Source organism: Bufo gargarizans, chromosome 7, assembly GCF_014858855.1.
Source record: "Bufo gargarizans isolate SCDJY-AF-19 chromosome 7, ASM1485885v1, whole genome shotgun sequence".
Taxonomy (NCBI): Eukaryota; Metazoa; Chordata; class Amphibia; order Anura; family Bufonidae; genus Bufo; species Bufo gargarizans.
Genome location: NC_058086.1, coordinates 55,525,180 through 55,551,093, shown reverse-complemented (window position 1 = coordinate 55,551,093; position 25,914 = coordinate 55,525,180). Strand labels below are relative to the sequence as shown.

At 43.8% G+C, this 25,914-nt stretch overlaps 1 protein-coding gene across 2 annotated transcripts in view; it reads left to right on the top strand.

Annotated features, from left to right (window-relative positions):
- Positions 1 to 25,914, top strand: part of RABGAP1L (RAB GTPase activating protein 1 like) — a 327,249-nt gene that overhangs the window by 210,730 nt on the left and 90,605 nt on the right. For both annotated transcript variants that reach the window (XM_044301795.1, XM_044301797.1), the window contains exons 14-15: positions 17,137 to 17,250; positions 21,645 to 21,719. In XM_044301795.1, coding sequence (XP_044157730.1) covers positions 17,137 to 17,250; positions 21,645 to 21,719 — 189 coding nt within the window. The remainder of the gene's footprint in view (positions 1 to 17,136; positions 17,251 to 21,644; positions 21,720 to 25,914) is intronic.

Sequence of the window (25,914 nt, the reverse complement as noted above, 5' to 3'; positions counted from 1 at the left end):
TTCTTAGCAGAGTCACTATAGAGTCAATAGTGGTGGCAGATGTTTTTAAAGGTACGACTAACGTCCATTCAGTCCTCGTAGTACATGATATATCACTTCTGTACAATTGGAACGAGCCGCAGTTGTTTTCTGTAAATTTTGTACGAATGCAACAGAAAAAAGCTCTGTCGGTCTCCCTAAAAAAAGCTCTGTCGGTCTCCCTAAAAAAAATGGAGAAAAGTAGAATTGCGGTAGAGACCCTTGAATTGCTATATTGTATAGTTCCATTCAACTCAGAGCCATAATATTTTGTCATTGAGCTCGAAAGCAGGCCGTACACGTAAGGCTACTTTCAGACTGGCGTTTTGGTTTCCGTTTTGGATCCGTTTTCTATGACCCAATCTGGCACAATAGAGAATGGATTCGTCCCCCATTGACTTTCAATGGTGTTCAAGACTGATCCGTTTTGGCTGTTACAGATAATAATATAACAAAATAATAGCAAAGACAGGTGCACTCTGCGGTCTTACTAAACCCTCAAACTGATTTTAAAATTGAGAGATTAGCCAACATGTCCTACGGTGTAGGACATGTCTGAGCCCGGGCACCGCGCCAAGGTTTCTCAGGTAGCCCGGGACCTAACACTCTCCTACCTGTGCCGTATGGGCAATACCAGGAGCCAGTGGGCAAATTACAGGAGCATGAGGCCGACTATGTTACAGATAATACAAACGGATCCGTTCTGAACGGATGCATGCGGTTGTGTTATCTGAACGGATGTGTTTGTGCAGATCCATGACAGATCCGCACCAAACGCGAGTGTGAAAGTAGCCATAGAACCTGCTCATTTCAACAGCACTGGAGCCTCCCGCTTCTCCCCTGATGGCAAATGTCAGTCTGCTAGATATCAACGTGCGCAATCCTTTTATTGTGAGGCTACCTTCACATCTCCATTTAGGAGATCTGGCTGCCTGATCCAGCGCAAATGCCGGCTGGCAGCCGGACCAAAAAACGCTGCATGCAACGGTTTTAGTCTTGCCGAAACCCAGCATTTATGCCGGCAAGCAGCCGGACCTTATTGCAGTCAATGTGGATCTGGTAGTGAAGTAGAGGATCCGGCAGGCTGCTCTGTGCCAGAACATCCGGCCGGATCTCCTAACGGAGATATGAATGAGGCCTTAATAGATTAGCAGATCCCAGTGGTGACTGGCAGCAGCTTTACTCCACTCTGCCTATTGAGAACACCTACCTACTTGCCCAAGCGTACTTGTTTGTCTGACAGCTTTCCCTCCCTAACCATCATGCACGTGTTTAATGTATATGGCCAGCCTAAAGGCCCCCATACACATTAAATTATTGCCAGCCAAGCCCGCTGGGAGAGGCCAAAATTAAATGCACTGGGGCTTCTGGACTATTCCCCTCGATATCATATGAATTTCCAGCACCTGGTCCTTTTGTCCTCCCGGTTTGACATTGGCGCAGCCAATCACTGACCACAGCAGTGACCGGCTCCCCTTGCATAACGACAAATGATCACATGATTCAAATAGATCCAGTCACTGCTGTGGCCAGTGATTGGCTGCAGCGTTGTCAAACCAGATGTTGACATTGAGGGAGCCCAGCGGAGCATCGCAAGCCTGGAGGAGGAGGAGCGGGGAGGCAGGTAGATAATCTTTTCTGTACAGTTCGGCCTAGTGGAAGGGCTTGCCAAACCCCCCTCTTCTTGCACAGGGTGTGTTCAAACACTGGGTTCAAATGAGTAATGTGAAAAGGACCTGAATTTATATTTTGTGGATGGTAGATATATTGCATGATTCTTTCCCCATCTGAAATTGTAGTCTGATATTAACCCTATATGAGATGTATGCTGCATTTACACATCGTTAAACAGCAATGTGTTGAGCTTTGTTAATTTTACTGTATCGTGATCCTCTCTTTTTGGTGTTTCGGGGGAGGCTGTTCATTTGGAAATCTGGCAGATTCTCTTGTTCTTGACAAAGCTGGATACCAGCCAGGCAGTCACGGTTGCCTATTCTGGCTTTTTTGCTGAAATGATGTCCCTGGTGAAAGAGTTAATTGAATTAGCAACCAAGGCAAGCAGCATGTATGAACGTGTTACTGCCTATATAGAGTAGAGGGAGCCACCGGGGTATATGACATGTACGCTCCCTTGATAGAAGCCTGAAGCGTAATCATCTTCCACTATAGCTCAGGACAGGGCTACCCACAGACATGCTGCTTTTGCAGGTCGCAGTAACATCTACTGGGTCTGTATTTTTGCATTACTCACACAAGATACATACAACCCTGTTTGCCGTAGGGAGTAAAATTAGATCCAACCATGGGAATGCTGTTATTTTACAGAGACTGGTGGGTGACCAGAGGTGTAGATGCATAGAAGGGTTTTCTAAAATCATTAAAGGGATTTTCATATTGATGGTCTATCCTCAGGGTAGGTCATCAATATGAGATCGGCAGGGGTCCTAATCCGGGCATTACTGCCAATCAGCTGTTTCAGGAAGCCATAGCGTTCTCCCGAGCATCGGTGACCGCCACCGCCTCCTCACAGCTTTCCAAACACCGCTCTGTCCATTTGATAACAACTTGAATGGGACTGAGCTGCGCCTAGGCCAAGGGGGGACTAGCCACAGATCCTACAGGGAAATTTTCCGGTGGGCCGATGCCCTGGGTGCCGCCCATGTCCTCCTCTTGGATGCCGGTCAGGTACCTAGCAATCTGATGCTCTCAGCATTTATTAATGCTAGGAGCATCTGGTACTTAACCTGGCTGGCAGAAGAAAGTGCCCTCTTGTATTCAACTGCATTGCTGTCCTCAGAACGGTGATAGAGTTGAATGCTGCAACGGGGGTAGCAGTATTTTATGCTACACTGTGTATTTGGTTCTGCTGGGGTGATATTTTGTGCTGCATTACAGTATTACTGCTGGTCTTCTTACTTATATTGGCCCTGCCTATTGCCAATATGAACCCGCTTACACCATAGGGGCACTTTTAGGTTTTTTTTCAGGGCCGCTTTAAGTTCCTAGTCGGCCCCTGGCCTAGGCCACTTGACCAATGGACATGACTTTAATAGGCCTAGGAAGAAGCCTAAGTGCTCATGGAGCACCCCAGCCTCTTCGTACAGCAGATCGGCAGAGGTGTCAGTAGTCTGTCCTCCACCAGTCTCATTTTGATGACCTGTCCTGAGGATTGGCCATCAATATGAAAATCCTGGAAAACCCACTTTAAAACGTTGGGCAGTCATTTTTATTTTTTTTGCTCACATATGGCTTTTATTTCTCTTTTATTTTTAGATCAATTAAATATGACCCAACATATTCCCTCCTGAAAACATACAATTAAGAAAGGCCTATTAAAAGCCTGCTATGCTTAGTTTATTTAGCATGTTTTAATTTGGCGTGCCCTATGCCCTTCATCAGTGAACCCAGCTATTTTGGTCTGTAGCAACGTAAGAATTCAGGCTTGATTCAAGAAAAAATATTCACGTTAATTGAGGAATAAACCGAAAACTTACCTTGTTCCCTCCTTTTCAACTGCAGATCCTTTAATTGCTGGCCTCCTCTTATGTCCTTCAAGACGGCCGCACCGTTTCTCAGACTAGCTGCATTAATAGTCTGAGTTGCGTCCTGCTTGTCCAGCACTTTTCACATGTGCATCACTGGCTAATCCGAGGGCACCAGGAAGTGTCTTGGACTATAAAATGCACAGTATGCATCAGGTAGTCTCAGAAGTGGTGTGGCCATCTTGGATGGCTGAAGAGGAGCTCAGGAATTGATGGATTTGCGGCTGAAAAGACGAAAAGGAGGTCACCATGTAAGTGTTCTGTTCATTCCCTCTTCAGCCGGAGGATGGCTTTATTATCTGCTCATCCTCTGCTCTGTGTAGATGATGGGTACAATCTAAATTATTTTGACCACTATATTCTTGGAATGAAGACGTGGTAGAATTTGAAGTTGCTATCCGCCCCCGAAGCTGTAATATATGTTTCCATGAAGTTCTATTTTACTGCGACTTCTAAGACAATCAGTAATGATTCTCTGAGTCACTTAGTGGAGGATGTCTTCTAAAACATTTTATTACAAGTGTGGGTGCAAAATACTTTGTTCAAATATTACCGGAAAAAAATATGAAATTGTTGTTTGTACTAGATTCACCTGTTCCTTGATTTACCTATAACATCATCTTGATCATCTTACTTATGGACAGGAGACCCCTATGGGAGCTGTTTTTTGGAGCTACTGTATTTAAAGGCAATAGACTCCTTTTGGAGAATAATTTTAATTTTTTATTTTTTTTACCATTGCATTTTACTTATTTTTGGGCTAAAAATATAATTTTTTTTTCACTTGGTCTTCATTAAAAGTTTTCGACGATTCTTGTTCTACAGCCTTAAATTCAGTGTCTCTGCAGACCATTTCCTTCTGCTTTACACTGAATCTGTCAGGAAGCTGCTCTGATGGCAGCACTTATCTCTGAACTCCTAACAGCTCAAAACCCACTTATTTCCTTGAATAATGTAAAAAATGAAAATCAGACATCCTATAGTAGATCACTGTATTTTTCTAACAAAGCCAGAACAAGCCGTGTACCTCACATCGGTCCTGCAGTTACAAATGTATTTAGATCCAGGTGGCCTGAAAACTGCAGAACAGTTTTTGTGGTTCAGCCCCTCTAAGCACATTTTTATCATTTTGATAAGAATGTACGTAATTGTAATGAGTGTTTATGAGCTGCCAGGAGCTCACAGATGAGGAACCCTGATGGATTCCGTGAGATATGGTCTGCAGGCTTAAATAAAACTTTTAAGATTTTTAATAAAGACCAATGGAAATTTTATTTTTTTTTATCCCAAAATGATAAAAAATTCAATGATTAAAAAAAAATTGCTACCAAAGGTGTTCACAGCCTTTAAGTTGTCACCCATTTTTGGATTATGTGCAAGGGGGTCAGTGATTGGCTGCAGTGGACAGCGGAGATGCTAGGAAGTTTGGTAAGTGACCACCGAGGACTCTGCAGCGGTCACATGCTGGTTCCTGGTGCGGCAGGTCTTCACCGACAGCCTGTAAACAAAGTCCGTTCTGGAGCACTTGTTTGGCATGGGATTGGTGAAGTGAGTTCTATATTATATTATTAATGGTAATATTATATATTGTTTTTAAATTTTATTTTTTATAGAAGATGGACAACCCCTTTAAATCTGCATGGTGTTAAACATCAGTACAGTGTTAAACCTGCTGTGTACGTATGTAAATTCCATTCTAGAGACACATTCCCGTTTTTTTTTATTTCATATACGACAGACGTTTTGTGTTATTTTATGATGAAAACTTATCCCGCGTTCGTTCATTCATTGTCACTTATCTTTAAAGAGTCAAAAGGGTCGATTAATCGGATCTGCAGCACTTCGGACAAACACCTTATTATCCTCTGCTCACTCTATTATTTGCTGTTGCCGCCGGATAGCTAGCAATAGGGGGGCTGGCACCGGCGGAGCGTGAAGCTGCTGCCAGCTCAGGAATAGAAAAGCAGATGGCAAACTCGCGCCTATTTTTAGACGCCGCCAAGCTCGGCAGCTCCTTTATCAAGAGGCTGCTGTGCTATTAACTATTTCACTGCCAGCGCTGCCCCAGCCAGAATCTGAAGTGGCTGCAGACTTTGCTTAGTCAGTGTAAATTTTTTTTTTTTAATAAGCCTAAGAGAAGAGGAAAGGTGTCTGCAGCTGCGAACCGGGCGGCCGGATTCTGCTACCTTTCCTGGTAGCAGAATGATGGTAGCCATCATGGCATATCTCTACGTCAATTCCTTGTTTGTATTGGAAAAGCCAAATTGTTTTTTTTTAGTTTTTTTTTTCGTTTCCACCCGGTGGAAATACACACATCAGCTGGGGGCGTTCTCTCTGCTGCTACCGAGGTATTGTTCAGAGACGCGCTGCTACCATGGCAACTTGGGCGCACTGAATTTTAATTAACACGGCCACCGAGGTCTGCCACCAGAAGAGAATGTTATCTCACAGCTGTCGACACGTCTTTCACCTTCTCATAGGGTGGAAAAGGTCTTTCAGGTATTACGTTGTGCACAAGCAACTGAGGGGCGTCAGTCAAAATCCCCATGATTCCCTAATGTGGCGGTATCATGCCAAATATTTCCTCGGCTAGGGATTTGTAAAAGTTGGGTTTTACAAAATAGTAAATGATGAAGCCATAGACCAGGGTAATAATCACTTACCCGATCCCTTACACAAAATGAACACATGATGCTTACTAGTCGAGTTTACCTGAACTTTTTATTTTTTTATTGCATATAAAAAAAATACAAAAAATTGTGTTTGTAGCTGGCAGAGAAGTATCTTTCTGTAAATTATAGTAAGAAATGATAGAGAATCAGAAAACTAGTTCTGTGTCGCCACAGAATTTGGTATACCAAATTCTTGTAGATCTGCGCTCGGTGCCTGAATTACAGTGGAGTCAAGAAAAATGCAGACGTTTCTGTAGGAGCTGATGGAGGATGTTCAGACATGATGAAATGATACTACAGGTAACGATGCCTGAATGGAGCCGTCGTCATGTGTACACAAGCAGTGACAATGAAGGTGTCAAAAAAGGCTAAATAAACCACACAATGGAGCGTTTACACAGGTCAAGGGCAATTATCGGGAACACACGTTTTCATGACTGCTCGTTCCCGATAATTGACCTGTCTAAAAATGCCTCTACAAAAGTGATCTTACCTTTCGTGCATCCCCAAATTCCTTGTTTGACAGCTGCACATCCCTGTTTACTATGATAATTTATCCCTGTTTGTGGATGAACAATCGTAGTAACCACTATTTATCCCCATGCATCTTCGATCATTGCTGCATGTAAATGCAGCTAATGAGCGGGAATAGAGATGAGTGAATGCATTCCATAGGATCAGAATTCAACCCAAAGTTTTGGAAAAAAAATTCTGGTCAAGGGAGGGAAGAAGGAGGGACGGACAAAATCCACAGCTTTTCAGGGAATTTGAAGCGCATTCGGGTTAGGTCAGATCAGACGATCTGTTCCATCAAATTCGTTCATCTCTAATGGGCAACGAATGTTCCTATGAATGTTGGTTCCCAGTGATTGCCCATTCTATTAGCCCGTGTAAAAGGGCCCTGAAGGTCTAAGGTCATATTCATTAGCAGCACACGTACATAACTTTGCATAATTACATTTCCCGACGAAACATATAGCACAGCAACGCGGGAAACAGAAAGAAGTAGATGTATAACATCAGAAAAATATAATAAAAGCCTACAAAAGTCTAAAAATCCTCGGCAAAAAAGCATTGTAACCATTGATACATTCATGCAAAAAAAATAAACTAAGATTAATAAATCTTGTTAATCCAAGTATCCGATTTCATAGAAACTGCTCATAAAAAGGGATCTATGTACAGAAACTTCAAAGAATCAATCATGTTCCTCTAGGCATTACATGGGGGTATCAGAGGTTAAATTAATACATTTATCTATCTAAAGATATTAATATATAAAACCCCTTAAAAACGGACTTTTTACCTTCCTGACAAAAATGCACCTTGAGGAAAATGAACCCCATGGCAAAGATTAAAATGAGGCCTCCTGTAGCTGGTTATAATTACTAAACATGGGGACAATGACCATGTGTCATCAGTTCCCGAAAAGCCAGTTACGTCTGACCGTCCTGTTAGTAACAAAGGCATATTTACTAAATATCTTTTTACTTTAAAAAAAAAAAATGGTGTAACCAAATACATCCCAAGAGATGAAAAGAAGGAAAATATTCAGCAAGGTAAGGCCATACTCATACCGCATTGTCCGTCTGAAGAGTCTGTCCAGTATGACATAACATTATTTTCTTAATCCACAGTCCAATGTACAAGAATTACACTGCCTGTCCAAAAAAAAGTCGGCACCAAAAAAAAGATTCTCAATGGGGTTAAGGTCTGGACTATGTGGTGGCCAATCCATGTGTGACAATGATGTCTCATGCCCCCTGAACCACTCTTTCACAATTTGAGCCCGATGAATCCTGGCATTGTCATCTTGGAATATGCCTGTGCCATCAGGAAAGAAAATATCCATTGATGGAATAACCTGGTCATTCAGCAGGTTCAGGTAGTCGCTGACCTCATTCTTGGAGCACATACTGTTGCTGAACCTAGACCTGACCAACCACAGCAACCCCTGATCATAGCACTGCCCCCACAGGCTTGTACAGGAGGCACTGGGCATGATGGGGGCATCACTTCATCTGCCTCTCTTCTTACCCTGATGCGCCCATCACTCTGGAACAGGGTAAATCTGGACTCATCAGACCACATGACCTTCTTCCATTGCTCCAGAGTCCAATCTTTATGCTCCCTAGCAAATTGAAGCCTTTTTTTTCTGGTTTGCCTCACTGATTAGTGGTTTTCTTACGGCTACACAGCTGTTCAGTCCCAATCCCTTGAGTTCCCTTCGCATTGTGCGTGTGGAAATGCTCTTACTTTCACTATTAAACATAGCCCTGAGTTCTACTGTTGTTTTTCTTCTATTTGATTTCACCAAACGTTTAAGTGATCGCCGATCACGATCATTCAGGATTTTTTTCCCCGCCACATTTCTTCCTCGAATACTATGGGTCCCCACTATCCTTCCAGTTTTTAATAATGCGTTAGACAGTTCTTAACCCAATTTTAGTAGTTTCTGCAATCTCCTTAGATGTTTTCTCTGCTTGATGCATGCCAATGATTTGACCCTTCTCAAACAGACTAACATCTTTTCCGCGACCACGAGATGTGTCTTTCGACATGGTTTGTTAAGAAATGAGAAGCAACTCATTGCACCAGTGGGGGTTAAATAACCTGTTGCCAGCTGGAAGATAATCGCCCATGCAGTAATTATCCAACAGGAGGCTCATAACTATTTACTTAGTTAAATCCAGGTGGCGACTTTGTTTTTGGACAGGCAGTGTATTTTTAGAATCCCATGACTAAGAAGATAACCTGATTTGCAGTGTATGGTTCTTTTCATATCACATTTAGGGTCAACAATTTTAGGAAGATCTTCGGACATGTAGTACCCCAGTACAGGGGGTATCTGCAGATGTTTGGTTTGTAATGTTATGCAGTGTTACTGTACACCAGCAGAGGAGGTATGGTTAGCATAGGGATAGTGCTAACTACGCTATTTCTTCCCTCTTGGTAGGTTCCAGTTTCGTGTTAGCTAAGACTGTGAGGAGGCACGTCCTATTGCTCCTGCTCCCAGTGGCTTAGGGACCAGAGAACCAACTCCTCTGTCAGACCACTACTCTAGAGAGACTTCAAAGACAAAACTACAGATATTCCGCCAAACTACAGCATTTCAGTCAGCATAATCACAAGCCACCATAGCTATTTAGACCCTGCTGCAGGTGAGGGACTACATCTCAGACACCCATCAATTTAGTTTACATCGAGGCCATCTCAAAAAAGCCTGCATTAAACAGTGGACACCTACAGCCACAAGTGCCAGCTTTCAGACAGAGGTTTAAGAAAGAGACATCAGCAAGATATCATACCAGAGGTGCCATTATCTGCCCCTTTTCCACCCACCATACCTTATCTGGGAAAAGAAATGACACTTTGTACAAGCTACTGCTGGGTGTACTATAACTTTCATTCACGACGACATGTCACGCAACACTTTTTATAATGATAGTCTATGGCAGTGATGGCTAACCTTGGCACTCCAGCTGTGGTAAAACTACAACTCCCAAGATGCCCCCCTTGCTTGGCTGCTCTCAGAACTCTGTAGAAATAAATGGAGCATGCTGGGAGTCGTAGTTTCACCACAGCTGGAGTGCCAAGGTTAGCCATCACTGGTCTATGGTGTCGCACTGTGACATACTGCGACACGACAGTCGCAGAAAAATCCACTTCGAATGGATTTTTTGCGACTGTAGTGTCACAGCATGTCGCAGTACGACAACATAGACTATCTTTATAAAAATTGTTGCGCGACATTGGTGCGACAAAATGTTGCGCAACAAATGTCGTCGTGTTACCCTAGCCTTAATCTTCTACTGCTGTCCTGATTCCTTATAAAACCTCTCTACTGCACCAATTCCCAGAGAGCAACGGTCTGAGGGAGTACACCGTGATACATCATCTCATCGGGGTCACTACCACACCCATTCTGTGCATTAGCTCCTCCGGGGCTCGCTGCACATACACCTCTGACTGTAGATTGCATAGTATACTATGGGATACAACACTAGTAGGTTCCTATTCGAAACAATTTTGACATGTAAGCTGGGAGCCTTTCTTAGCCTTTGGACCAAACTTAGACTCTTAACGGGATGCAAACAGCTCCGTAGTAATATAAATGCAGGCTGCCATCTCTTTCCATTTCTTTTTTTAATCTGCAGAGTTTATATAATCTCACGTGCCGTGGGACCACATGTGCTCTTACTTCCCAGAATCACAAGTTGGCAAACTTTTTTCTCTTCAGTTTGTTTGATATTTTTGATGCATTCTCCTCTATTTTTAGCCTGCTATGCTTCTTTGGAACCCTTCCGTCTCTGATGTAAAGTGAAAACTTAAAGGGAGCCTGTCAGCAGGAATTTCACTGGTAAAAAATCAGGCACAATGCCTTGCAGGGCTAGCTCAGCTCAGTGTAATCATACCTTGTACTTATCGATCCGTTGCTTAATTCTGGAGAAAAAGTACTTTTTTTTATCAATTTGCAGATGAGAAGTTAAGTGCACTGAGGGCGGGTCCATGCTTCTCTGTGCACCTTTGTGCCTCCTGCTTCTTCTGCCAATGCGATGGCAAGATGACTATGCAGAAACCTGATCATGTCAATCAAGAAGGAGGAGAGGTTGGCAGAGGAACAAGTAGGAGCAGGGGGGGGCACAGCAGGCCCAATCATTTTTTTCACTCAGGACACCCCCATACACAATAGGTGGTCAGCTATTCCGTCTGAAATTGGCAGGTTAAGCCGGCATTCATCTAAGGGCTCATGCACTTGACCGTGTTGCGGGCCGAATGGGTCAGATGCAACTAAATATAGGACTTCACCTATCTTTTGAGGAGCGGAGGCATGGGTCGGAAGCACTACGGAGCACTTCTGTGGGCTTCCAATCTGTGCTTCCTCACCACAAAAAGAACATGTTCTGTCTTTGGCCGTATCTTGCGGATCGCAGACCCATTCAAGTCAATGGTTTCACATCCGCAAACTGAGCTATTTGCGTCCCGCAGCACAGGCACTGAGCCATTACGCTCGTGTGCATGAGCCCTAACGTGGGATCACCTTTAGTGAAGTGACCTCTGAGCATCTGATCGCCTGATAATTTTATAATAATGACTTTAAAGTACAAATTATACGTGGAACCCTTTTTGTAAAATAAAAAAAAAATGTATAATTAAAAAAATTCCTTATTTTTTTTATGACTCTTTTCCCCCCCCTGAGCATTAAGCTTTGTGATGTGTGTGGATGATGGCGAGAGAGCAGCCACTAGAGGAATCTGCTTATGAAATATGAATGTTCTATGATGGAGGGATTAAACTTCTGATTCCTAAAGACTCAGCGTGGTGCTTAACGTGTAAATGAGAAGTCAGCAGGTTCCCCCACCAGGAGAACTGTCCCTCTGGCCCTCTAATTATCAGACTCCTTTGTCTTCTGAACATCGGCAAATTAACTGGTGAAAAAGTAGCCAGGGGCCCTCCGGGGTAGGAGCTCTTCCAGCCGCTTTGCATGTCATAACGTAATTGTGTTTAAAGAAAAAAAATACATAATAGAAAGGAAATAGTGTAGGGACCTCTCCTGACAGAGCTTTACCATTGCATCCTTCTTCTAAAAACAATTCTTGTGGGTTTATGTTATGCCAGTTTGCGATGAAGGTCCAGATGGATGTTACCAGTTGGGGGGCTGTCCCTGCACAGTCTGTCACTATCCAATCAGTGCTGTCGGTCTCAGGCTGTGCAGGGTAACACCCATCTGAAACTTCATTGCAAACTGCCAGTGATTGATTCATAACTTCTAGCAGGAATATTAAAGGACCGTTACAACATAGCGTCATAAGAAGAGGTGCTCCAGAATTGTTCTTACCCAGGGAATGTAAGTAGTTACAGTAGTACATTGTATCTCTTTTGTGAAACCACACCTCCCAGCATGCTCTGGCTGCCTTAACAGCTGGAAAGTTGCAGGTTGTAGTCCATCGAGTCTTCTAAAATGTGAGTACGAGCCAAGATCTAATGGCCTCGAACTATGTTGTGGCTCCTATGGGTTCACCCATTTTGAGTATTAGTGCCACCCTGGTTAAAAGTAGAGTATAACACAAGGTATTAGTTTACTTCACCCTTGTGTCGTTATGATTTTAGCAAGAGCATGTTAATGGGGTTATCCTGGATTTGTTATTGATGGCCTATCCTCAGGATTAGTATCAGGATGGCGGACGTCCAACTCCTGGCAGCGCTCAGTTATATGACCTAGCCCAGGGATGGCCAACCTGCGGCTCGCCAGCTGTTGCAAAACTACAACTCCCAGCATGCCTAGTCTGCCTTCAGCAGGGCATGGTGGGAGTTGTAGTATTACAACAGCTGGAGGGGTGCAGGTTGGCCAGCCCTGACCTAGGCGCAGCTCAGTCAAGTGAAAGGGTCTGAGCTGCAATACCAGCCATGGCCACTATCCAATGGTAAGCTTTGAGGAAGCCGCGGTGCTAACTGGGATGCTACAGCCTCTTCAAACAGCTGATCGGCAGGGGGGTTCATCTGTCAATAGGTTGTCTGTGGTATTGCAGCTTAGCCCCATTAATCGGAGCTGAGCTGCAATACCAGGCCTAATCCATGGCCAGGTATGGTGCTGTTTTTTGGAAGACATCAGCCATGCTTTTTCTAATACTGGAAAAATCTCTTTAAAGGCTGCCGATCCTGGTAGTAACGTTACTGCCTTCAGCACGGTATCTTGGATTGAAAGTCAAGTGAAAATTCTGCTCCACCTGGTGGCTGTAGCAAAACAATCTGGCGCGTTAGGAATATGTTTTTACCCAACTGAACAGGGTTGAAGTCATTTTGATACCACACTCTGGATAAAAATCTCCTGCTAGTGCATTAAATATCCAAACTGCTGCTATTGTGTTTTATGACTTTGCTTTGCCTTATTTTCCCATCCCGGGTATATTTATCTTTTCATGTAAAAGTAAATTGAATTAGTTAATGTGAACAATCATATGTCTTGTGGGACTTGGAGCCTCGTCATGGAGAACAGTAAGCAACGTTCACTTCTTAGCTCTGACTGTGGTAAAATAGGCGTATGACGTCCATGGGTGCTCCTCAATGTGCCCAAAATGTCACCACTGTCTACAGGTTATGTGCGAGGAGGAGATTTCCTTCAGGTATACACACGTAATGAATTTCTTGTCCTCGTAATTTTTTTCTTGGCTGCCTCAAAATAATTTTTACAAATATATTTGTAGTAATGGGCTGAAATGATAGGTCCTTTGGGCATACTCCGACTTTTATGGACGTTCTCTCACACAGTAGTGCACCACGGCTCGCAGATCCTTTTAAAGGCCCTTCGAAAGGAAATTTGTTATAATGTATGGATGTTTAATATGTACGCTTACACATGTAGAGGACGTGTATATCCATACCACGTGTATTGTGTTGATTTAAAGCAAAGCTTTGGAGCCATTTCATTAAAAGGGTTTTTCGGTTTAAAATAATTATTTATGAAGACAGCTGTGATTTTGTAATGTATTTCTTTTACCTCTATTGCTCCTATCCTTTGTTCTGGGCTGTGGTCACATGACCTTGTCCATGCAGCTCTTTCTTATTTCCTGTGATGATCTGTCCATGGGCGGGGCAGTGATAGGGGAGTGTCTATGTGGCTAGATGGGTGGGAGGAGCTATAAAGTAGCTGGGTGTGGTTAGGGGCAGTGATAGGGGAGTGTATATGTAGCTAGATGGGTGGGAGGAGCTATAAAGTAGCTGAGTGTTGTTAGGGGAGGTGCTGGAGCTTTGGCAGAGGAAGGAGAAGTGCATCATGGGATTAGTTGGATACAGCCACAGGAAGTGCTACATATAGAATGGATCCAAACCAGAGGGATAGTGCAAACGTATTTGGAAAACTTAAGTAAAAAAAAAAAGCATATAGAAGATGTAGATAAAGAAAGCAACTACATCAGCAAATCTGGTGAAAACCCTATTAATCCCAGAAAGCCCCTTGAAATATTTTTCAGCTGCAAGACCCTATTAATTTTAGGGCACTCGGTTGCCCATGCAGTGTGCTGAGTAGCTGGGTGGTCAAACATTGATGGCCTGCCCTAAACATAGAGGATATCCAATAACCCCTTTAATGGAGAGTGACCAGAAAGAATGCTCAATAACACTAAGATCATGGGGTGCCCACACCACCCAACCAATCAGACTTGTATCTAGTCAATATAATGTCGAGGCCTATGGTGGGACAACTTCTTCAGGATAGGCCATAAATATCTGATCGGTAGGGATCCGACACCCCCACCGATCTACTGTACGAAGAGGCTGAGACTCTTCGTGAGCACTTAGACCTCCTCCTAGGCCAGTGACGTTGCGTTCCTCGGTCACATGGCCGAGCGATTGGTGCTGAGCTGTGATACCAAGCACAGCCGCTAACCCATGGCCAGCACTATGCTTGGTAAGCTGTGAGGAGGCCACAGTGCTCACCAAAGCTCTGGTAGCGCAGCAGCTTTCTCAAACAGCTGATGGGCAGCAATGCCAGGTGTCTAACCCCCACCGATCCGGAGGATAGGCCATCAATATGTAAATCCTGAAAAACACCCTTTAAACTGGTTTACAGCCGCTTGGGCCCAGACCTAAAGCGAATCATGTATCGGCAATGGCTGCTTTTTGGCTATCACAACCAACCAGCTTTCATTTTGTAAACGGCAATGGATAAAGTCTAAGTCAGATTAGTTTTTGTGAACAAGAAGAACATATTTCTCCTCAATAGTTCATGACGATATGTCACCCCAGTGATTCATTGCGATTGTTTTAAGTCCTGATAAATAATAGTTCAAATGTATAAAATGGCTTCCTCCGCCAGCTGCAAGTGACAGCAACCCTCGAAAGAAGTGACATGAAGTCTGTGTTAGCAGACAGGATTATTTGGGGAGCCATTAGACAGGCAATTTAATTTTTTTTTTAGTTTCCTCTGACAAGTCCTAAGGCCGACAGCTAGCTCCTTCAGAACGACGTGCTCCGAGAACAAGAACGAAGCTCCTTAGCACAAGTAATTGACACCTTCTACAGGAAAATAGGTCTCAAGCCAGCAGTGGAAACTGTGAAGAGGAAACCGTATCTCAGTGGATCAACGTGGAGCGATCTCAGCCTGAACATAACGTTAATTCAAGTCCATGTGATTCATTTGAGATCTTTCCTCCAAGTGACTGCTCCTTGAGTCTTTACAATAGATCTTTTTTATATACCGGTATATATTACTGGATTATTTTTTTTTACACCCACAATATTCTGTATTTTATTTCTTATATTTTGCTCAGTTCCCAAAGACCAGAAATTATTAATAGTTTTATGTTGTTTCACATCGCTGTATTTTTTTTCTACGTGATATATTTGCCCAAGGACATTTTCTGCTGTTAGCATGTCAGGTTTTGCATGGTTATTGCCGGACTAGAAAGATTTATTAAATCTTCAGTGCTATTATTGGTATCGTAGAGCTTTAGGGTTTTAGAATTTCGTAGCTTGTCTCTGTGCTCCCTATAATTGCTTTTAGAGAGAGTTTTTGATTTCTTAAAGGGAATGTATTTTAAAGGGGTTTTTCATATTGATGGCCTATTCTCGGGATAGGTCATCAATATCAGATCGGTGAGGGTCTGACACTCGGCACCCCCGCCGATCAGCTGTACTGAGGAGAAGGCACATGCTATGCCCGCGTGCAGTCTCCTGTGTCTCTTCCTGCTGCTATGTCTTTGGAAAGCAGTAAGAGAAACAGGCACGTGCCTTCTCCTCGTACAGCTTATTGGCGGTGGTGCCAGGTGTCGGACCCCCGTCCATCTGATATTGATGACCTATCCTGAGGATAGGTCTTCAATATTAAAAACTTAAGTGAAAATCTTCTCTCTGCCCTAGTAAGCTAGTAAGGATATAGAGGCAGGTTGGAGGGCTGCAGTTTAGCACCTATAGGTGGTACCGGCCTAATGACGTTCTGTGTGATGGGTCTCCAGGCTATATTCCCTCACCTTGCAGCAGTGTCTGTGATGTTGGTTGTAGCGGTTCACTTTGCTGTCTGAGGCAGGTCTGAGTAGTTCTGTCTGGAGACTCTCGAGCAGGAGCTCTACAGAGGGCTTCCTCTCCTCGCACTGTCTAGACAGGAACCCTCCCCTCCTGGCAGGAAGCAGGACCAGCCCAATCTTACCAAAGCGGAGGGACAGAGTGGTTAGTCCTGTTCCTTGTTAACCCTTTGTCATCCATTCCTTGTTGGTAACCTTGGCCAGAAGCATACAATAAAATACATAACTATATACAATTGTAGTTCCTACTTGAGTAAGAATTGGAGCCTCTCTCAATCATCCACTCTCCGTTCTGGCTCATAGCAGGAGGGGGGTCATGATAGGGGGCCACCCTATGATGTCCTTACGGTCGTCTACCTGAAACAACCCCTTTAGACTTTATTTCAGATCCAAGATGGTGATGCGTATTAGATCTTTTTCTTGCTACTCGTGTCATAAGTGCTTCCCCAAATGAATGAACGTTCTTGCTAATGGAGGAATTAGCCGTCTAAGCTGCCAACCGACAGATCTTTATCCGTCGCTTATGGAAAATCAATGGCTGGCTTACCAACATTTGTTGAATCGTCCTTAAAATCTTATAAGTTGCTGCCATTGTTAACCCTTCTACATTTCTCCTACTAACTTTACCCAGGCACCAAGCCTCAATGACCCCCCCCCCCCCGCAATTCTTTATAAATTACGATTGCATTGTTGCAATAATAAAATGTGACTTTATTGTAAGACGTTACAGTCCGTGTTCATTGAAGTCAGTGGAGGTGTCACTTCTTCCCTTGCTTCACCGAGTACAAGATAATTCATTTAGGACCACTGGGTATTGCCGGATTTATCATGCAGGCTTTTACAAATAAAAGACGCTAACAGCTGTGCCTTATGTTGTCTTATCAGGATTCTGCCCAAGAGAGTGTCATCAAAAGAGATATCCACCGCACGTTCCCCGCACACGATTACTTCAAGGACACGGAGGGGGATGGACAAGACTCTCTATACAAGATCTGTAAGGTGAGACATTATTATGAGTGTCAGAGGCGATGATTTTTCCAAACTAACTTGATCAATGACCAAACAGATTTTTGCCCCTTGAGTGAGACCCTCGCAACACTTTACTAAATTCAGTCATCAGTTTGAATTATAATCTCCAGCTGACCTTGGCATATTTCCCCGATTTGTATACAGCACTCAGGGGAATGGTTCCTGCATGATGGCACTTTTCACATCAGATGCTCAGAACTTCCATCAAGTCCATGGTATATGACAGATGTGTGCATGTCCCGGTTTAAGGATGTGTCTAAGGACTGCAAAAAAAAGGATAATGGAAAGACTGTATAAATGACAGAGTACATTTCCATCACTCTGCCCTGACATTGTCAGCATGGCGAACGTGGAAATTGCTATGAATTTTTAATTTAAAGAGAATGTATACATTTTTTCCTCATTAAACCAAAATAGCCATATGGATTCTTTTTATGTACCTTTTTATTTTTGGATTTTCAATTTATTTTATGTATGAGTGTGATGTATATGAGTTTTTAGATTAGGCTACTTTCACACTGGCGTTTCTGGGTCCGCTTGTGAGATCCGTCAGGGGCTCTCACAAGCGGCCCAAAACTGGTCCGTTCAACCCCAATGCATTCTGAATGGATAAGGATACGTTCAGAATGCATCAATTTGGCTGCGTTTGGTCTCCGTTGCATTTTTTTAGACTGTCACTAAAATGCAGCTTGCAGCGTTTTGGTGACCGTCTGACTATGCGGAGCCAAACGGATCCGTCTAGACTTACAATGTAAGTCAATAAGGACGGATCCGTTTTTCACTGACACAATATGGTGCAATTGAAAGCGGAGCCGTCCCCCATTGACTTTCAATGTAAGTCAAGACGGATCCGTTTTGACTTAGACTTTTTTTTATTTATGAATAATGCAAACAGATCCGTTATTAACGGATACAAGCGTTTGCATTATTAGTGCGGATCCGTCTGTGCACATACAAGACGGATCCGCACAAAACGCGAGTGTGAAAGTAGCCTTATATACATGATTCTGATACATATTCTTCTGTTTTACCTCGTTTTCCGCACGATAAGATGCACCTGACCATAAGTTTTAGAGGAGAAAAAAAAAAAAAAACTCAAATCAGACCCTCAATTTTCATGTCACCTCAGATCAGACCCCATTCCTCATCAGACCCAGATTCCTCATCAGACCTCAGATCAGACCCCCAAAGCAAACTCCCGTTCCTCATCAGACCTTAGATAAGACCCCCAAATCAGACCCCCATTCCTCATCAGACCTCAGATCAGACCCCCAAATCAAACTCCCGTTCCTCATCAGACCTCAGATAAGACCCCCAAATCAGACCCCCATTCCTCATCAGACCTCAGATCAGACCCCCAAATCAAACTCCCGTTCCTCATCAGACCTCAGATAAGACCCCCAAATCAGACCCCCATTCCTCATCAGACCTCAGATCAGACCCCCAAATCAAACTCCCGTTCCTCATCAGACCTCAGATAAGACCCCCAAATCAGACCCACATTCCTCATCAGACTTTAGATCAGACCTCCAATTCAGACCCTAATGCCTCATCAGACCTCTGATCACCCCCATCATACCTCAACTCAAACATAAAATAAACGTACCTCTTCTTCTCTGGATGGTGTCGCCACTCGCAGATCCAGAGAACTCTTCCTGCATTCATCACTCCCTGGTCTTCTGCCAGCACCGCGCTGCACTGTGACCTGACATCGCACAGCATCAGGTCATTGTGCGCGCTTACGCTGTGTGACGCCAGGTCACAGCACAGTACGTAGCGCCGGCAGAAAACCAGGGAGCGGTCAGTACAGCCAGCACAAGGAGCACTGTATTCACTGCTCCCCGGTCCTACTGTGTACTAGTGAGCCCTTCCATAATGGAAGAACTAATTAGTATTATGGTGCAGGAAATACTGTAGTTTTCATATTTGTATTTTGTGTAGATGACTGTGATGCATTTTCTTTTTATAGATTGTTTATTTTCTGATTGTAGATTCTTCTTTTTCTTTCTTCTTTTTCTGAACATGATTGCGGGGGAGGTCATCTTGCTTGAGCTGCTAACAGGCATTCAGAGAAATGATGACTCACTAGGCAGATTTACTAGTCCTGTCTAAAATGTAGACCGCACAAACTAAGACAGGCAGTCTAAAGATTATTATTATTTTTTTTTGCACATTTGTATTTTATACCCCCTATTGGTTGTTTTGGTTTGCCATACAATTTTGGCCCAAAATGACTCATTTTAAGCCGCAGCTTCTTTCCCACTTAGCCATGCTTTCTCATTTGCAAGATACAGTAGATTATTCTTTTTGGCATATTTTGCTTCATAAATGTCTAAAATTAGATGTGCTATATTGCTGCAATAAAAGCATCAAAAATCGGCCTAAATAATGGAAGTCAGTAGGCTACTGCCTTCTATTGGAGAATCTTGTGGGCATGCTCTGTGACCTGTGTAGAGGTCATTGTGCAGGGATGGTGAGGCTGTTATTGAGTTCAATGTATAACAGTATGCGGTAAACTTCTAGGTTCCCCCTAGTGGTGGTTTTAAACATCGAGCATGTTATCCTTTAACCCCTGTAGGACTTGTACACTAAATGTACGGCGCAAAGTTGGGGTTTTAAAGATTAGCCACTGGTGTCATAGCCACTGGGTGCCAGCTACTTTACACAGAAAACACCAGGAGGTAGAATCCGTAATTATCTCAGCAGATTCCGTGGCCAATTGCGACCACAGCATCTGAGCAGTCTTTCTCCCGGGGACTAAACGGCTCCTCCACACTGACCTAGAGAGATCCGTTCTTTTGCTATGGTACTCTCAGGCCTTCTGAAGTCTGAGGCCTGCCATAGCGACATTCCTATGAGGCCCTGTCTACTCCCATAGGCTGTAATATTAAATCATGGAAAAGTGATGTTAGAGTCCCCGGGTGATGCTAGGGAGGCTCATCACCACCTGCCATTGGCTGCTCCCCCCTGACAATGGATGTTTTCATCGGCACACGGGGAGAAGCAGCAGCTGCGGTGCGGGGACCAGGAGCGGCGCAGGGAGTATATTCCCTGTGAGGGGACCTGCATTCTTTAGGCAGTGAGACCGATCACTCAGACCTCTATTTTCATTGCTTTATTTTGCAGGCATACTCTTTATACGATGAGGATATCCCAGTGCCGATACACTGCACGAGACACTGCGCAGCGTCTACCGCCGGCTTAAGGCTACTTTCACACTTGCGTTTGGTGCGCATCCGTCATGGATCTGCACAAACGCATCCGTTCAGATAATACAACCGTCTGCATCCGTTCAGAACGGATCCATTTGTATTTTCTTTAACATAGCCAAAACGGTCAATGGGGGACGGATCCGTTTTCTTTTGTGCCATATTGTGTCATAGAAAACGTATCCGTCCCTTTTGACTTACATTGTGGACGGATCCGTTTGGCTCAGTTTCGTCAGACGGACACCAAAACGCTGCCAGCAGCGTTTTGGTCTCGGCCTCCAAAGCGGAATGGAGACTGAAAGGAGGCAAACTGACGCATTCTGAGCGGATCCTTTTCCATTCAGAATGCATTAGAGAAAAACTGATCCGTTTTGGACCACTCGTGAGAGCCCTGAACGGATCTCACAAACGCAAACCAAAACGCCAGTGTGACAGTAGCCTAAGTGAACTACCAGTCTGAGGAAGTGTCCCAACAAAAGGGGCACCGAAACGCGTTGAGCGGGCTGAGAGAATGAAATCTAGGTAGCCACAAGGTGGTGGTGAATTGTTTTACTGTACTCTGAGTTACGATGAATGGGGAATCCTGCTAAATGGAGGTTCTCTATTCCAAGCTGGGGTCCTCATGTAGCAATCCTGACAGGATGTTCAGTGGGACATTGGTGGGTGCAGTGTCAGTATAGACCTGGTGGTCTAAACATATATGATCAGCCATAACATGACCCCAATCCAAAGGGGGTACAGTTGATGTACTACAAATGCGCGGCTGACCACATACATATTTACAGACTTGTGGCAATGAATGATTAATTCATATACAAGCTCGCCGACACCCTAACTGTGAACTAGTGCATATAACACGTAATTCCCACTTTGCACCAAAAAGCTCTGAGATAGACAGGGTACATACACCTGTATATTTTCGTACCCTCCTATCAAGGTGTGTGGGAATCAGAGTGTTAACTAGCGGACAATATATGTTTTATTCCGCTACATGCATATTCCCGTAATCTGCCTTTCTCTGTATGAGAAAAAGAGATTCGCCCATTTTTATTGAGATTTATTAATAAAGTTTATTTTTTTTTGTTTTATTTTAACCGCTCTTTAGGCAGTGAGACCGATCACTCAGACCTCTATATTCGTTGCTTTCTTTTGCAGGCATACTCTTTATACGATGAGGATATCGGCTATTGTCAGGGCCAAAGCTTCCTTGCTGCGGTGCTGCTGCTTCATGTGAGTAACAGGCGGTGTGATTCATTCAGCGGGGGAGGCTTTCTAGCATCTACAAGCCATGAAAGATTGGAAATGCTGAGATATTGCAGAGGGTTTAACGGTTAGCATGCTGCACTCCTTCTACAGTCTGATATATATGGCGGTGGGAGGACTGGCTACAGTCTAGGGAATTTTGCATTCAGCAAAACATGCTATACAATTAATGACCTGTTATAGAGCAGGAGGAGCTGTGCAGATTGATATATAGCTTTGTGGGAAATAATTTTGTATAACTTGCAATTTATTGATTGAAATCCCTGCTCCTTCTATGCTTAGGAGTCCAGTGGGCGGTCCCACTCAGGGATTGGCAGTGTGATATAGACACATAACTGTCAGGACCGCCCACTAGACTCCTGAGCCCAGCATGAGCAGGAAGTTCAGTCAGTCCGTTGTACCAAAATCTTTCTTCACAAGCCCATATATCAAGGGTCAGCTACTTTCGGCACTCCAGTAGCTGTGAAACTACAACTCCCAGCATGCAAACACTTTCTGCTGTTCTTATAACTCGCATAAAAGTGATTGGAGCATTCTGGGAGTTGTAGTTACAGAACAGCTGGAGTGCTGGAGGTTGCTGATCCCTACCATATACCAGTCTGCTCAGCTCCTCATGCTCTATAACATGCTGCCTACAGATCAGGACACCATGTGCAATGTGGCATGGTACGTTATAAAATATTGGAGGTCACCTTGGAGATGTCTTTTCCAGAGGAGTGATCACATTGCTGCCTTGTAGTATTTCATATCCTTACTCCGCTAATTGCATTATTGCTGTGGTATCAGTCTGTGTAGCCTTTGTCAGTCTCAAGAAATATGTGCCTATTATGGTAAGAGACTTCCCCAACCATTTAAGGCCTCATGCAAATGACCGTATGGCTTTTTCAGTATTTTGCGGAACGAAACAGCTGGCCCGTGATAGAACAGCACTATCCTTGTCCGTTATGCGGACAATATTAGGACATGTTCTATCTTTAAACGGTAATACGGAAACGGAAGGCATACGGAGTACCTTCCATTTTTTTTTGCGGATCCATTATATGGAATGCAAAAAACGGAACGTAAACAGAAAAAATATAACTTTGTGTGCAAGAGGCCTAATTGAGATGTACCCATTTACACCTTTTATTCCTAACCAGTGATCCAGACAAAGACCCATCACCACCATCGTCCTCTGTAGATGTTGACTCTGCGCTGAATGCGCCGTTGCAGTTGTATACAGTACGTCTACCATTGGCTTCCCTTAAATAGAGCATGAACTGGTGACAGATCCCCTTGGACAGTGTCAGCACTCGGATATCTATCTTAGTCAGTCCCAAAGACTCTGAACGGAGCGGCTGTGCGCACGTGCAGTTGTCTGCTCTTTTAGGCCAGACACATCGGAGCAAGTTCAATGCGAGAAACTCGCAGCGTGTGTCAGTTTAAGTTCCCATTCTGACCTTTGCTCCTCTGACAGGATCGGCACAGCATTAAGCCTCATTTACACGTGAAAAGGTGGTTACTGATGCCTCTGTGATGGATCCATGTTTCACTGACACTGAACAACATGTCTTCCTAATGATCCATGAAACACGAATGGCATCCGTGGTTTTCATGGACCCATAGACTATAATGGGTGTGATGGATCCGTGAATACAGACACAATAGAGCATGCATCCGTGCTAAAAAACAGACCCACGGGCCGTGCTAAAACATGGGGACGCGTGCTGTCAGTGGAGAACGCGTATGGCACACATATGTGGAACACTGAGGTATGAATGAGGCTTTACCGCCTGCCCTTGTGTTTGGCACATCCTGAATCTTTCTAGTAATGGGATTAACTAGTTAATCTCCGTGTTGAGCACAAAATACTAGTAGGCTTAGGCCCCTTGCAGACAAGCGAGTATTCCGCGCGGGTGCAATGCATAATGCGAACGCATTGCGCCTGCACGGAATCCGGACCCATTCATTTCAACTGGGGCTGTGTACATGTGCGTTGGTTTTCACTCATCACTTGTACGTTGCGTGAAAATCGCAAGCATGTTCTATAATCTGCGCTTTTCACGCAACGCTGGCCCCATAGAAGTGAATAGAGCTGCGTGAAAATCGCATCCGCAAGCAAGTGCGGAGGGTTGCTAAGAGATGTTGTTTGTATACATTCAGATTTTTATCACGCGCTTGCAAAACGCATAAAAACGCATTGCACCCGCGCGATAAAAACTGAACGCGATCGCAGCCAAAACTGAATGACTTTGCCTGCTAAATCGTGCATTTTTCACTGAACGCTCATCTGTAAGGAGCCTTAGGCCCCTTGACACGGGCGAGTATTCCGCGCGGATGCGATGCGTGAGTTTAACCCATTCATTTCTATGGGGCTGTTCACATGAGCGGTGATTTTCACGTATCACTTATGCGTTGCGTGAAAATCACAGCATGCTTTATTTTGGCCGTTTTTCACGTAACGCAGTCCCCATAGAAATGAATAGGGTTGCGTGAAAATCGCAAGCAAGTGCAGATGCGGTGCGATTTTCACTCACGGTTGCTAAGAGACGATCGGGATGGAGACCTGATCATTAATATTTTCCCTTACAACATGGTTATAAGGGAAAATAATAGCATTCTGAACACAGAATGCATAGTAAAATAGCGCTGGAGGGGTTAAAAATTTTTTTTTTAACTCAACTTAGTCCACTTGATCGCGAAGCCGGAATTTCCTTCTGTCTTGATCTTAGCTGTGTGGAGGAACAGGACCTGTGGTGACGTCACTCCGGTCATCACATGATCCATCACATGATCCATCACATGATCCATCACATGATCTTTTACCAGGGTGATGGACCATGTGATGACCGGAGTGATGTCACCACAGGTCCTGTTCCTCCACACAGCTAAGATCAAGACAGAAGGAGATGCTGGCTTCGCGATAAAGTGGACTAAGGTGAGTTAAATTATTATTATTTTTTTTAACCCCTCCAGCGCTATTTTACTATGCATTCTGTATTCAGAATGCTATTATTTTCCCTTATAACCATGTTATAAGGGGAAATAATACAATTTACAGAACACCGATCCCAAGCCCGAACTTCTGTGAAGAAGTTCGGGTTTGGGTACCAAACTTGCACTCGCGTGAGAAAAATCGCGCATAACGCATTACAATGTTTTGCACTCGCGCGGAAAAATTGCGCGTGTTCCCGCAACGCACCCGCACATTTTCCCGCAACGCCCGTGTGAAAGAGGCCTTAAAGTCCCTTTACACTGCCCGTATGAACGCTCGTTAGTGATAATCTCCCGGTGTAAAGGTGCTGCCAATTATTGTAACTAATATTGGATCTTTCTTGCGGACACCTAAATCAGTATTTGCTGGCAGCAGATTGTGCAGTCTAAACACGCTCTGCTGCCGGCAAACAAGGATTCTGTATGGGGACAGCATTAGCGATTGTCATGTAAATCTCCTTTACTAACGAGCAGGCGATTGCCGGGAAGGAACACTTCCATCCTGACAATCGACTGCTCGATTCAGCAGTGTAAAAGTTCCTTAAAGACTATGTACACCTTTTTGGGGGCAATATTTATTATTATTGCATTCTATTCATTTTGAGCTAAAATAATTTCTTTCAACTGGTCTTTATTAAAAATTTTGAGCCCCTTTCTCTGTACAACCTTGAGATTCTCTAGTAACAAGATCTGTATTTTTACTGTTTCCCATCAAGCAGTTCGTCTGACAGCTCCTTATCTTAGGTCTCTGAGCTCATAAACACTCATTATACCTAAATTCTTATCTTACAGATAAGAATGTGGCTTAGGACTGTATTACACAAACAAATTATCTGACAGATATCTATCCAATGAGACCAATAGTTGGTGTGTATAACAAAGGATCTGTGTATGTAATAGGCGATCTGACCAATCTGTCAATCAAAGTTCGTTTGTTATACACACCCACTATTGGTCTGATTGGATAGATATTGGTCAGAAAATCTGCTGGTGTAATTCAGGCCTTAAATAAGTGTTTATGACCTTTAGTCATTTAGAGATAAGATTTATTAGATGCCCGGCACAAAGTGAAAGTACCATTCTCACAACTAGGCAAACAGTTAACCCTCTATGACAGAATGGCTGAATATTTTTAATAAAGACCAACCCAAAAAAAAAATAGTTTTAGCCCAAAATAAGTAGAATGCAA